This window comes from Ornithorhynchus anatinus, chromosome 4 (genome assembly GCF_004115215.2).
Source record: "Ornithorhynchus anatinus isolate Pmale09 chromosome 4, mOrnAna1.pri.v4, whole genome shotgun sequence".
NCBI lineage: Eukaryota > Metazoa > Chordata > Mammalia > Monotremata > Ornithorhynchidae > Ornithorhynchus > Ornithorhynchus anatinus.
Genome location: NC_041731.1, coordinates 56,378,944 through 56,393,235, shown reverse-complemented (window position 1 = coordinate 56,393,235; position 14,292 = coordinate 56,378,944). Strand labels below are relative to the sequence as shown.

Sequence of the window (14,292 nt, the reverse complement as noted above, 5' to 3'; positions counted from 1 at the left end):
TCAAAGCACTATCAATGTCACATCTCTTCCAAGAGGCCTTCCCTAATTAAGCCCTCTTTTCCCAGCTCACTCTCCCTTCTGCATCATCTATACGCTTGGATCTGTGATCTTTGGTCATTTGATATTCTCCCCACCCCAAACCCCACAAGCACTTATCTTTAAATACGATTGAATGAATTATATAAATAAATTATATATTGTAAACTCTTTATTCATACTAACTTCTGTCTCTGCCTCTAGACTGTAAGCTGGTTACAGGCAGGGAATTTGCTAATTCTGTTGCATTGTTCTCTCCCTAGCTCTTAGAGCGGTGCTCTTCATATAATAAATGCTCCATAAATATCACTGATTGATTGACCTTTTTATCATCTGCTCTAAGGTTCACTTCCAACAGATAGTTGCTATGACTCCTCTTTCGAATTGCCAGGCGGTTGTTTAAAAAAGGTAGCTAAAACACTGAATCTGAACTGGAGTTATACCTCATTTTTCTTTTGTTCTAGGAAAACAGGATTACAAGAAAACCAAACCAATTTTAAGAGCAACCAGATTAAAAGCAGAAGCCAAGAAAACAGCCTTTGGCATCAGGGTAAATATCCATTTGGGAATTTTACTATCCTTCTATATGTATCTTGAGTTGCTTTGAGTAAAAAATCGGCTGTAAAGTTGCTAATTGCTGAAAGTTATTCCTTATAGCTGAAGCCATCTTCCAATATTGTAAACTATTCTACCAGACTGTAAGATCCTTGAGAAGGATATGTGTCTATCAACTGTATTTCACTCTCTCACTCTCCCGAGTGCTTAGTGTAGTGCTCTGCACCGTCAGCACTTAGAAAACCTACATGGATTGCCAGAGTATAAAGCATATGTAAAGAACCGTATTTTAACTTAAAATGTCAACCCTTAAGTAAGTGGAATTTCTGCACTCTCTAAGTACGTTTTCATTTTGCTGATGTGAAGCATAGTGCCATTAAGAGGTCAAGTATAATTACTTAGAATCGGATTTATTATTTTTTTGCAGCTGTTGATTACACACCTCAAACCCTTCAGTGATTTATACAATACTAGCTAGTCATAAACCCTTACCTTCGTTCACCTTAGGCACTATTTTAATTATGTAGAATCCCGGTTTTCACCCTTTCTATTTGATCATGGTTAAATTTAATATATGTAACAGTTCAGTCAATTCAACAAGGAGGGCAGAAGCCTTCAAATTTTAATAAAAAGCTTTATTTTTCCGTGTTAAAGCAAGTGATTAGACAGGAAGCTAGTAGATGCCTTTAATACGTGTCGAACGTAACCCATCTTGCCATTTAAGAAGCACAATGGCTTAGTGGATAGAGCACGAGCCTGGGAGTCAGAAGGACCTGGGTTCTAATCCTCGTTCTGCCACGTATCTGCTGTACGATCTTGGACATGTCCCTTAACTTCTCTGGGCTTCAGTTACCCCATCTGTAAAATGGGGGTTAAGAGTGGCACCAGGACTATGTCCAACCTGATTAATTTGTATCTACCACAGTGCTTGGAACAGTGCTTGGCACATTGTAAAAGCTTAACGAGTACCATTATTATTATTATTATTATTATTATTTCCAGATGGACTTGAGCCAGACAATCGGGGTTCCTTGATGGTGCCACATTGGTTCCTTTTTCCCAGAATATTTTTAAATCCAAACAGAGTATTAATAGAAAAATCAAATTGAGTCTTACTTTCAGACTATCAGAATAGAAAGGATTTAGTGGTGATGTTTTATTTAAAGAAACTTCAGATACGTTAAAAGGAGAACATTTTCCTGCTTCTGGCAGATAAGAAATCAATTTTTCCAAGTTATTGCTTATAGCAAATGCCAAGGTATTTCTACCAAGCTGTAACAGCTGTTGAGATGCCAGATGATGAATTTGGTTGTCTTCCAGAATTTGCTATTATAATCACGAAACAGTGCTTTCTTTTTGCTCCTGATTGCTGATCTTGATCAAGCATTGCCGTGCGATGCAGTATGTTTTCACAACATAATCTCCTCAGTTAGTGCTGTGTGTCAGGTTTTAATGAGAAAAAATAGATTGCCTTTTTTGTTTAAAAGATAGACGATTAACCTTTAGAGTCCTTTTTTCATGTCTTTCATATTAGATTTCACATCTCTCCTTTTTTGGTTTGATTCCTTCTGTAAACCAATTTGTAAACCAGCATTCATCTTGGACATTGGTTTTTATCAGTGGCAGTTTTTGGAAAAAGCCTCTGTTGGCTTTTAGCAGGCCTAGCTGAAATCGTTTATAAGTAAAAGCATTATACACCCATATCCTCAAACACACTGTCACTCCCTCTTAATTTTGATTTTTGCAAAAATCACGAATCAGAAAGGACAGAAATCTCAGGAAGCGAAAGCTATCTATTTTCCGGCATCATTAGAAAGTGTGCATTAATTTTCTAGGAAAAGATTTGTTCATACAATAACATTTTATGTTTGTGCAGCTGCCTTTTTAGACATTCCTGTTCTTTAAAAAAAAAAGTCCTGGGCATTGCAGAGGGACTTGCGATTGTCTGAAAAAGGGAGTATGGAAACTGCTAGGCTTTTGGTCACCACTGAAAAAAACTGATTTTTATGTGGATTTCATGTATAGAACTGAGTGCTTATGATCTATTTACACATATTTTTATGCTAAAGGAATAAGTTTTCTAGTTTTATGAAGTTGACACTTTCCTTGTAGGTAGTAATCTGAGGAAAACATAAGGCTTAATATTTATAAATTGTTTACTTTCCTTGGAAATTGATGTGAATAACCCATTAAAATGATGTGAAAGTTTTTTGAATTAGACCCTTGGTAGTAGTCTACATTTCAGAATTGGCATACTAATTAGATTGCCCTGTCAAACTTTGATTGCCTTGTCATTTGAACACAGGATTTAAAGTAACAAAGTTTCTTCAAGGCATCGCCATTTAGTGCTTTTTAATTTCCCCAATGAGTGATTTTATCCTTGTTGATAATGTCAGAGAACCAACCAAGGACTAATAAACTGCAGAAGTTTTGACTCCTTTCTTGAAGAACCAGGATGACCAAAGTAGTTTTTCGGTACGTGAGAATTTTTTAGGCTCTTATTTATGTTTTGAATTGCCTTGACTAAACAAAAATAAAAGAAATCCTGATCAAAAATGCCCATACCTAACCAAGGTGATTTAATGGGTCTTGACAATCCAAGATGTCATTTGATGAGCAGTATGCATATCCTACCATAAATGCAACTATGATAACACATACCCTAATTCCCCGATTAGGGAGATTCACCACCGTCCTCCCTGCCTCACAAACTCATAACCACGGCGTTATCGACAACTCAGAGCTCTCATTCAACCCACATATTGAATCGGTCATCAAATCCTGTCAGTTCTACCTTCACAATATCTCTACAATCCGCCCCTTCCTCCTCGTCTAAACTGCCACCAGAACTTATCCAAGCAGTTATCGTATCCCACCTTGACCATCAGCCTCCTCACTGACCTAAGTATGTGGTATTTTTCAAGTGCTTACTATGTTCCGAACACTGAACTAAACATTGGTGAAGACTCAAGATATTCAGGTTGGACACAGTTTCTGTCCCGTAAGAGGCTCACAGTTTAAGTAGAGGGAGTAGGATTTACTCTCCATTTTTTTTTTTATAGATGAGGAAACTGAGGCCCAGAGATGGTGTTTTGCCCAAGGTCACACAGCAGACAGGTGGAGGGGTAGGGATTAGAATCCAGATGCTCTGATTTCCAGGCCTGTGCTCTTTCCGCCAAACCACTCCACTCTCTTATCTCCTGTCTGTACCCACTCCAGTCCTTACTTTACTTTGTCACCTGGATCAGTTCTTCTAAAAACGAAAAACAATCAAACAAACAAAACCAGTCCATGTTTCCCCACTCTTCAAGAACCACCAGTGGTTACCCATCCACTTCTGCATCAAACAGAAAGTCCTTAGCGTCGGCTTTCCGGCACTCTATAAGTTCTCCCCCTCCTACCTTATTTCATGAACGCCGACTCCAACTCCACTTGTACTTGAGTCCTCTTGCACATGCCTACTCACTGTCCCCTTAATTCATCTCTCTCAAATCTGACCCTTGCCCACATTCTCCCTCTGGCCAGGAACTCCCTCCCCCTGCATTTATGAGAGACCACCACTCTCCCTGTCTTCACAAGCCCTACTAAAAGCATATCTCCTCCAAGAGGTCTTCTTTGACTTAAGCCCTTACTTTCCTATTCATTCACTCTTCTACATCACCTATGTACTTGGGACCGTACCTCTTAACCATTTTGATAAATGTCCCAGCACATATATATATCCTTGTGCTCTGCCATTTCCCCTACCTGTAATTTATTTTAATATCTATCTACCCCCTAGTCTACAAGCTCTTTGCAGGCAGGGATCATGTCTACCAAATCTTATACTCTCCCATTCACTTAGTACACTGCTCTACATACACTAAGTCCTCACTGAGTACCATCAGTAGATTGTTTTATTATTAGAGGATATGGTGGGGTGGGGGGATTTGGAGGGTTTAAATTTAAAGGAAGAGCCCCACTGTTTGTGAATCTTTTTTGCAAAACTTGGTGGGAAAAAATAGATGAGCAGATGTCCAGGAAATGACCATCACACCAGTCTTGCAGATATTCTGTTGCCCCTGCCAGAGGTAGAATGCTGGATTGGATCCATTATTGATCTGTTCAGTTATGGTATTGCTGATGATCTTATTTCTTGTGGGTGTGCTAAAATAAATATTTGGGACACTAGTCAGTCAATCAGTGGTATTTATTGAGTGCTTAATGTGTGCAGAGCACTGTTTTCAATGCTTGGGAGGGTACAGTATAACGGATAGGGTAAATGTGATCCGTGCCCACAAGGAGCTAACAGTTTACAGAAGGAGACAGACATAAAAATAGGTTGAGAAGGGAAATAATCAGTGGAGTAGAAAAGTACTTTCATAGGTATGGTGGGGCTGGGATGAGTATCAAAGTGATTAAGGGTTACACAGACAAGTACCTAGTTGAAGCAGAGAGGAGGAAACAAAGGGGAAATAGTCTGGGAAGACCTCTTGGGGAAGATGTGATTTTAGGAGATTTTTGAAGGTGGAGAGAGTGGTGGACTGTCAGATACAAAGGGGAAGGGAGTTCCGACGGGGAATGTGGGCAAGGTGAGATAGATGAGAATGAGGTACAAGGGAGTAGATTGGTATTTGATAAGTAGAGTGTGCGGGTAGGGTTGTAGGGGGTCAGGTAGGAGGGAGGGAGCTGAGTGCCTTAGATGTCGTTGGAAAGGAGTTCCTGTCTGATGCGGAGGTGGATGGGCAACCAGTGGAGGTTTTTGAGGGGAGAGCATTTTTTCAGAAACATGATCTGTGCAGCAGTATGAAGTATAGACCGGCGAGGGAAGAGACAAGAGGCAGGGAGGGCAGCGAGGAGGCCGATGCAGTAGTTAAAGTGGGAAGTGATAAGTTCTTGGATCAGCGTGGCAGCAGTTTGGATGAAGAGAAAAGCACAACTTCTCGAGATGTTGTGAAGGTCAATGGCAGGATGTGTTGAGATAGAATGTGTAGGTTGAATGAGAGAGATAAGTGGAGGACAGTGCCCCGGATATACGCTTTTAGGGCCCGGAGAAGGTTAGTGCTGTCTTCTGTGATAGGAAATTGAGGGGGAGAATATGGTCGAGTGGGAAGATAAGAAGTTCTATTTTGGACATGTTAAGTTTAAGGTGTCGGCGAAACATCCAGATAGAGATGTTCTGAAGGCGGGAGGAAACGTAAGACTGCAGAGAAGGAGAGAGGTCAGGGCTGGAGATGTAGATTTGGAAATCGTTCACATAGAGCTGGTAGTTGAAGTCGTGGGAGTGAATGTGTTCTCCAAGGGAATCTCTAGACTGTGAGCTCCTAGAAGGCAGAGAAGGTGTCTTTTGTATCGTACTCTCCAAAGAGCTTAGTACACTGTTCTTGCAAATAGTAAGTGCTCGATAAATGCCGTCGATTGATCGAAAGGAGTGGTTTTCTCCCATCTGCATCGCCCTTACTTATGGATTTATGGATTTACCCATTTATGTACCCCAGCCGCACAGCACTTATGCACATGTCAGTGATTTATTTATTTATATTAATGTCTGTCTCCCCCTCTAGTCTATAAGCCTCTTGTTAGCAGGGAACATGTCTACCAACTCTGTTATATTGGTCTCTCCCAAGTGCTTAATACAGTGCTCTGCACTTAGAAAGTACTCAATAAATACATTTCATTGATTGGATGTAGATGGAAAATAGAAGGGGAACCAGGGCAGACAGGGCATCTGGGTTCCAATCCTAGGTCCACCACTTGCCTGCTGGGTGACCTTACGCAAGTTACTTCACTTTTCTGTGCCTCCTTTTCCTTGACTGAAAAATAGAGATTCAACACCCCTTCTCTGTCCTTCGTATCCACCACAGAGCTTTAGAACAGTGCTTGACCCATATTAAGCACCTAGCAAATACCGTTAAAAAACAAAAACGAACCAAAAGAACATGAATCTTGCAACACTCCTACAGTTAGTGGGTGAGAGGCAGAGGAGGAGCCGCAAGAGGCTGAGAAAGTATGGTTAGAGAGATAGCGATAAAGCCAGGAGAGGACGGTGTCGGTGCAGCCAAGGTTAGATCATGTTTCCAGGAGAAAGGGGTTGTACACTGTGTCAAAGACAACAGAAAGGTCGAGGAGGATTAGGTTGGAATAGTGGCCTTTGGATTTGGCAAGGATATCATTGGTGACCTTAAAGAGGTCGGTGTCCATGAAACGAAGGAGGCGGAAGCCAGATTGAAGATTACAGTCTTTGCTTTTCTAGTGTTGTTGCACACGTGCTAACTGAAGGTTACAGTTTCTCTTAGAGTAGATAAGATGCTCTATTCTTGAGCTCCAGAAAGTCCTTAATCTTTTGTTTTTGTTTTCTAATAGAGAAGGGGAGAGATTTTTCACCTTTATCCTTTAGATTAAACCTCTGCTGCTTGCCAAAATATCATGTCACACGTGCAGTAGAACAAGATTTTAAGGAAAAAATGAAAACCTCTCAACGTCATAAATGGCATATCCAAATCAATAATCATCAATTATTAATTAGGGTAAACTAACCTTGAAAGATAGTTTTTACTCTGCTCCTTGAAGGTCTACACAAAATTATTATCCACTGGAGCTCCTCTATTGGACCAGATTAGGAAGAGAATTCCAGAGGCATCAGAAGAGAAAAGAGGTTGAGGTTAGGATCACTGGCAGGGGATGTATCTTTTATTGTACTCCCTCAAGAACTTAGAATGGTGATTTGCACACAGTAGGTACTCAATACATATGATTGAATGAATGAATCTTTTCAGGAGGGGGATGGGGAGAGAAAAGAGGTAGAACAGAAACTCTGACTCTCATGTGAGCCCCTCCTCCCCACCCCATTGCCCCTACTCCCTCCCTTTGCTCCCTTCCCCTCCCCCAGCATTTGTGTATATTTGTATATATTATTTATTATTCTATTTATTTTATTAATGATGTGTATATATCTATGATTCTATTTATTTTGATGGTACTGATGCCTGTCTACTTGCTTTGTTTTGCTGTCTGTCTCCCCCCTTTTAGACTGTGAGCCCGTTGTTGGGCAGGGATTGTCCCTATCTGTTGCCGGATTGTACATTCCAGTAGAACAGTGCTCTGCATATAGTAACTGCTCAATAAATGTGATTGAATGAAAGAATGATAGTCCCATCTAAACTCTAAGCCCCTCCTCTAGGCTGTAAGCTCCTTATAGGGAGGAACATTTCTGCTAATTCTGTTAGACTGCACTCTCCCAAGCACATAGTAAATACCTTTGATTGATGGTTAGGGTCCCAATTCGTTGAACCCCCTAGCTTGGATTCTCACCATTTCCAGTGGCACACGATAGCCAGGAGTGACTGTTTTCCTTTCCACTGAAAAGCATATGTCCCACATCACTGCGTCCTCAGATCGAGGAAGTATACGATGCATGTGCCTCAGATATTTAGGGGAGAGATGAGGAACAGCGAATCGACGGACAGTGAAGTGGGGTTCCGATCAGGAGGAAGAACTTGAGCCTTGCCTGCTTTTGCTCCCGGGGCTGGTGTGAATATAGTGAATGCTCTGCAGTGTTGTTGTCCACACTCCTGAACAGATGGAGTTTACAGTTGTGTGTCACTTGTTTTTTACATCCTCTTAAGATTAGTAGCTGGGTAGCCAGATGGATCTGGAAGCGCATCTGTGGGTACAAGAAAATAAATGAAACCTGTCTGATGCTGCCATGTACTTTCGAGAAGGCAAAGCATTCCAATTGCAACAAATAAAAATGTGTTTTCATGGGACATATTGGTAAACTAGATGTAATTTTTTTAAAGGCTCATTAAACTGAAATGACAATTAGAGCTCCAACCAGCATGCTTTTCTAGCAGGAATTTAAATGTCTTTAAAAGGGTAAAATAAATCTGCATAAAATATATATATTTGTTATTTCAGTGTTCAGGTTAAAAAAAAACAAGGCCATGTTGACCAGAAACCAAAGTCATTTAAATAATGTGCAAAGTTTATTGGATAGCACATGTTAGATCATTGATCTAAAAGTGAAAGTGAAGTGCATGCATGTAAATGAATTGCTGCTCTGTATAAGAGTACCAGGTTATGAACGTGATCTGTAAATAAAAATCAGGACACGTCAACTACATCAGAATTCTGGGATGACATGATTTCCTCTTTCTTTTTCTTGGGTGTCCTTTTTAAGAGGAGTTTGTGTAACTAGAAGGAACTCACATGGACAGCTTCAGTGAGAAATAGTACAGCCTCATTTTGGTGAATGGATTTAATCAAGGACTGATTTCAAACACTCTTCTCTCTGTTTCAGAGGGACTGAGGAAGGGATTGTACTGTACCATATGAAGGCCTAGAATCTAGCGGAAAGAGCACTGGTCTGGAGATCAGAATACCTCTTTCTAATCCCAGCTTGGCTACCAGCCTGCGGTATGACATATGGCAGGTCATTTGGTCTCTTTGGGCCCCAGTTTCTCATCTGTAAAATGGAGATGATTATATTTGCTCCCTTTACCCCATTGATATGTTGCGGGGGGGCCAGGGGGGGGGGTAAAGATAATTGAGGTGAAGGCACTTTGCTAAAATGTGTGTTCCAAATTCAGTGTTAAGTTAGTTAAGTTAGAAAGTTAAGGGAAAGAAGTCATTCATCGAAACACCTCTTACTGCTCTAGTGTCAGCTGGAATGTTAGCCAAGTAGATTTTATGAAATCATTTCCTAAGGAAACCCATATGGGTTGAGGAAAGCTAAGTCCACGGGTTTGCATATAGGTAATGAATATGAATAATAGCTTTCCTGGACCCATTGATATGTGTCTGATTATTCTCTTGTTTTCATTTTTTTTTCCCCTACAGGAAGTTGGTCTTATCCTTACAGCTATACTGGTAATAGTGCTGGTTTTTTATGCTTTCTTTTATCTCAAGCTATCCAATGGTGTTGAGCTGGATCTGGAACAGACTGAAAATTAGCAGTGCAGTGATCACCAGGGCCTCTTTGGAAAGAAGCAACCTCTGAAGAATGAAGAGAACCTTGAAAGAGTTACTGTAGACAGACCTCCCTCTGCCATTCGGAATGGACATCAATGGGATGCCACAATGAGTCTTCTCTCTTTGTAGAATTTTAACGAAAACTTCCGATGGAAGTACAACCTTTGCATTAGAGCAATAGCAAAGGCAATGGAACATGTTTATAAGATTTGCTTCTCGGGATGAATAGTTCTGCATGGTGATACTTAGCTTTAGATGAGATGAGTCCTACTTCCTCGAGTCGCGTAGGACAAGTAACTAGCCAAAGCACAAACTTGAATCACTTCCTGATGGGGCAAGTCTGTTTTTTATTTCCTTTCACGGAGAGGAACATAATTCCAAATTTAAGTTCATTTCCGTTTATACCCACCTCCTGGATCAGATTGACTGGTTTTCGGTTGAGCTAGAAGCAGTTTCTCGTTTTGAAGCAGACTGCGACTTCCTTCATGGGATCGCTTTGCACCATCAGAGATTCTGTCTCCACATATATCGAGCCTAATTTTTTCCTTTCTTTGCCAACTGTTCGGAGCACATGTGCTCCGTCAAAAGGGGCACCTGGAGAACAGAAGCTCAAAGAGTCACATATGCCTCAGAAGCAGAGTTCCTTCTTTGCCTCCTGGGCTTGTGTGAACAGGTATAAATGGAAAGTTCGGTGGAAGTTGATTTTAATTAGCTTACTACTCTATTAATACAAAGTTGAAATTCTGGTTAAATTATGCCGCTCCTCCTGCTTGCAGTATCAGCTTGCTCCTCTTGTTAGAAGAACTGTACAAATCTGTTCTCTTCCATTTCTTTTGCACTACATTGATACCGTCACCCTTTTTCATGCATATCCCTAACAATTGAACTCGCCCAAAGTCATTAAAATTCATTCTTCCTGCAAGTTGCATTCTGCCTCTCCAGACAAAACTAGTTGTCATCTCAGTGAGATAAAGAAAATGCTGACTAGAATATTTAGGGTTGCTCCTTCAGACCCTATTTATACAGGTTCATTTGGGTAGATTTCTTTATTCATAACTTATATCAGGCTTGTCAGATCTTGCCTCTAACCTGCTTAATCAATATTTCACATCAGTAATGAATTTTCACCTTTGCATTACCTGACAGTATATGGGAACATGGGAAAAAGTATTTCGGTAACCTAGGGACCTGTCAAAATGTATGTCCAGTGGCAAATAAGGTCTTTTCAAAAGCTAATTAAAAAATGTTGAGCGGTAAGCCACATAGAATTTGCCTGTTGACTTGGTGGGGAATGGACAAACTATGAAATTTTTCTACTATCCTAATAAAGTTCAAGGTTTGCAATTCTTTTGTTTATTTTACCTTTTATGGTATTTGAAAGCACTTACGATGTTTCAGGCACATTACTAAGTGCTGGAGTAGATACAAGGTACTTGAATTGGAGATAGCCCATGTCCCCTATGGGGCACAGTCTTAATCCCCAGTTTACAGATGAGGTAACTGAGGCACGGAGAAGTTAAGCACCCTGATCAAGGTCACGCAGTAGATGAGTGGTGGATCTGGGATTAGAACCCAGATCCTTCCTAACTCTCAGGGCCGTGCTCTATCCACTAGGCCACACTGCTACTCTAGGTCATATTCCAGGGGAGAGGGAGAACCGGGCAGAAAAGGGGCCGGGGAGAGAGGGGTTCTAAGAAAGCAAGATGTTCTAAACGGGTGGTATGACTTGGTGTCACCCCCAGACCAGTCTAGTTCATCATTCATTCAATCATTTCTTGAGCACTTAATATGTGCAAAGCACTATACTAAGCACTTGGGAGCCGGGAAATCCTGCCTTAGAGTCCATTTTCATTTTTCCATTGAAAACTCTGGTCTTCAATTGCTAAAGATGTATATTCCTGTGACCCATATTCCTCAACCTAGAGTTTCAATATGTGCTTAGCATCCTAGACATTTTCTTATTTTTGGTCTGCTATAATTTGGCGCAATCTTATAGTTTCCTATATAATATACAACAGGCGGTTTCTAGACTGTCGAAATGACTAATTATGGTAGACTTTATTAAGGGCTTCTCTGTTAAATGCTGGGGAAGTTTTCAGTCCCTGTCTCTCACAAGGCTCACAATCTATTTTATCCCCATTTTACAGTTGAGGTTTACATTTTACATTTTAGAGTTGACTTACCCAAGGTCAAACAGCAGATTAGTGAAAAAGATAGGAATAGAGTCCTAGTACTGGGCTCTTCACAGTAGGCCATGCAGCTTCTCCAACATTTGCAGAAAGTTCTGGAAGATGCCACAGTTGATCATTTTGAGGAAAATGTTTGCAAAATCTCCAGTATTTTGACAAATCAGTTTTCATGTATTCGTAGAAAATCCCATATTCTTTACTATTTTTGCACTAACCTGTCTTACTTTGCCAATTTAGAAATGCAAAATATCTTCAAATTTTCATTAACATTGCAAAACAAATAGTCAAAAAATAAAGCAACTGAAATCAAACCATCTAGAAAAAACACATTTTCTGTTTGCTCAAGACTCTTGGAAATTAACTGGAAAATATGTCCACTGAAGTTTTCGATAAGTAGTTCATGAATTTTGATTTCTAGAATGCTCAAAGACTGCACGATGCAAATTGATTTAAATTGTTTTGCTATAGATATTATCAATGATTGGGTTCGTTCTAACTAAATATCTAGGGTGTTTTTGGAACTGTGTTAATAACTGCCTTTTGTATGCCTGCCTTAATATGATTGCAATCACAAATTCAAGTGAAAGAGAACCCCCACATTGATTATATACTATGGTTGACCAATTTGGGTGGCATTTTGGAGTGAAGGTTGAAGCATTTTGTGACATGTGGTATATCCGTTTGTCAAGTGGAAGGCAAAGGCTTAACACATGCTGGCATTTGGAATGTGACAGGCCTTATACTTTCCTGAGTGACATGCCACATGTCACAGAATGCTGTTGCTTCCCCACTTCTCTCACTCACATTTATGTGAGCAATTTCCATTTAGTTATCCTCCTCCTCTCTAGTTTTCAAAACACATACGTGAAATAATGACTAGTTCTTCTTTTCAGTGATAATTTATGTTGAGAAGTACAGGTAGGTTGAAAAGATTCAGGAACTGTACTCCCCATTTAAAGCTGACACAGAATAAAATAATTAAAATGGATCAAACATAGCTTTCCAACAGGGTTTAAAAACATCTTTCCAAACTAGAGAATTTTCAACGGCATTGCTCACTCTCACTACTCATAGGCATAGGCCGTTGAAGGCAGTGAACAATAGACAGGAAAGGAGGCATGTCAGGGAAGAGAATCATATTTTCCATTTTTATTGAAATGCATAATTACTCATAGCCTGATTTATTTTCTGCTGACCTTATTTCAGTCTGTGGGCCCGTCTGCTTAGCTGGTTAAGTGATGGTGGGGCCCCAAAATTTTAGAGTTATCATACATTCTTGGGAAATCTTTAAGTGGCAGGTGACAGTTGAATTCAGTCAATCAATCAATCGGTTGTATTTGTTGAATGTTTCCTGGGTGCAGAACACTGTACTAAGCATTTAGGAGAGTACAATATAGCAATACAACAGAGTTGGTAGACACATTCCCTGCCCATAGGGAGTTTTTTTAGTCCCGAGTGGGAGACAGACATAATAGGGGCAAAGAACTCTCAACTGTCTACAAATCTGGGACAAGTCTGTAGAAATTACTATGTTCAGAAAGTAAAGTTACACTCTAGATGAGAGCCTGTAAATCGCATTCACAGACAACGTAGGGTTTGTCCATATTTTTGTACTTTTTTTGGATCATTCAAGACAGATATGCCATAACCGATCAAGTGTAGCATAATTGCAGGACACTTCCCTTCTCAAAGAGCCACAGTTTTCAAAACAGTATCTTGTTTTGTTTTGTTTTTCGAACGAGCTTATTATTGCCTTTTGGCCAGTACTCCTATACCTGGGTGAATGGGAGGCCAACCCCTAGCTTTTACTTTTGAACCAAGTTTTTTCCAAAATTATTTGGAGATCAGAATTCAGAAGGCTTACCTGAGAGATAGCACTGGGTAATGGAATCTGTCTCATGTTGGTGCCAGAAGAGATGAGATACTGTATTAACCTTTCTCTGAATGTAGCCTAATGAGACATACTGAGAAGTCAGAAGACTCCTGGCTCTTATTATATCAGCAAGATTGGGGGAGAAAAATGGCCCTAAGAGAAATATGCCAAAAAGGGCCTCTATTTTCCAAAGAAAAATCCTTGGCTCCCAAGAGTCCTCTAACCCAGAGAAGACCTTCTGGAGCAAATGCCTATTCTTCCCTTCCTGGCTTTCAAGGGCCTTGATTTAGTAAGTTGAACTATTCTTATAAATATTATAAAAAAACCCCAAGTTTTAGGGCAAATATGCTGATTGCCTTTCTATTCAATTTTTTGTTAAACTCACGTCACATCTACCTCACGCTAGGGGGGAGAACCTGAAATGCACCTTTTCATGTCCACGGATTCCTTTGCCATTAATACAGATCATACACATCATGCCTGGAGATTTTACCTACCGTTTGCAGTAATTTTTGAAGATTTTGTCCTTTGAAGCAAATGTTATATACCAGTTACCTGTATTCCTCTTTAGAAGAGTGCTGGAGATTTTATTTGAAGTGCTGTGTCAAAAGAAATAATTGACCCATCAATGTATTAGTGAGGCCACTTGGACCAGATGTCTCAGTTCCAGCTAAAAGAAAATCCCGATTA

General features: G+C 40.1%; 1 protein-coding gene across 3 annotated transcripts in view; it reads left to right on the top strand.

Annotated features, from left to right (window-relative positions):
- TRIQK (triple QxxK/R motif containing) overlaps positions 1 to 10,886 on the top strand; it is a 97,433-nt gene extending 86,547 nt beyond the window's left edge. For all 3 annotated transcript variants that reach the window (XM_029063986.2, XM_029063987.2, XM_029063988.2), the window contains 2 exons: positions 501 to 586; positions 9,409 to 10,886. In XM_029063986.2, coding sequence (XP_028919819.1) covers positions 501 to 586; positions 9,409 to 9,522 — 200 coding nt within the window. In that variant the 3' untranslated portion in view covers positions 9,523 to 10,886. The remainder of the gene's footprint in view (positions 1 to 500; positions 587 to 9,408) is intronic.
- Positions 10,887 to 14,292: the final 3,406 nt, after the last annotated feature.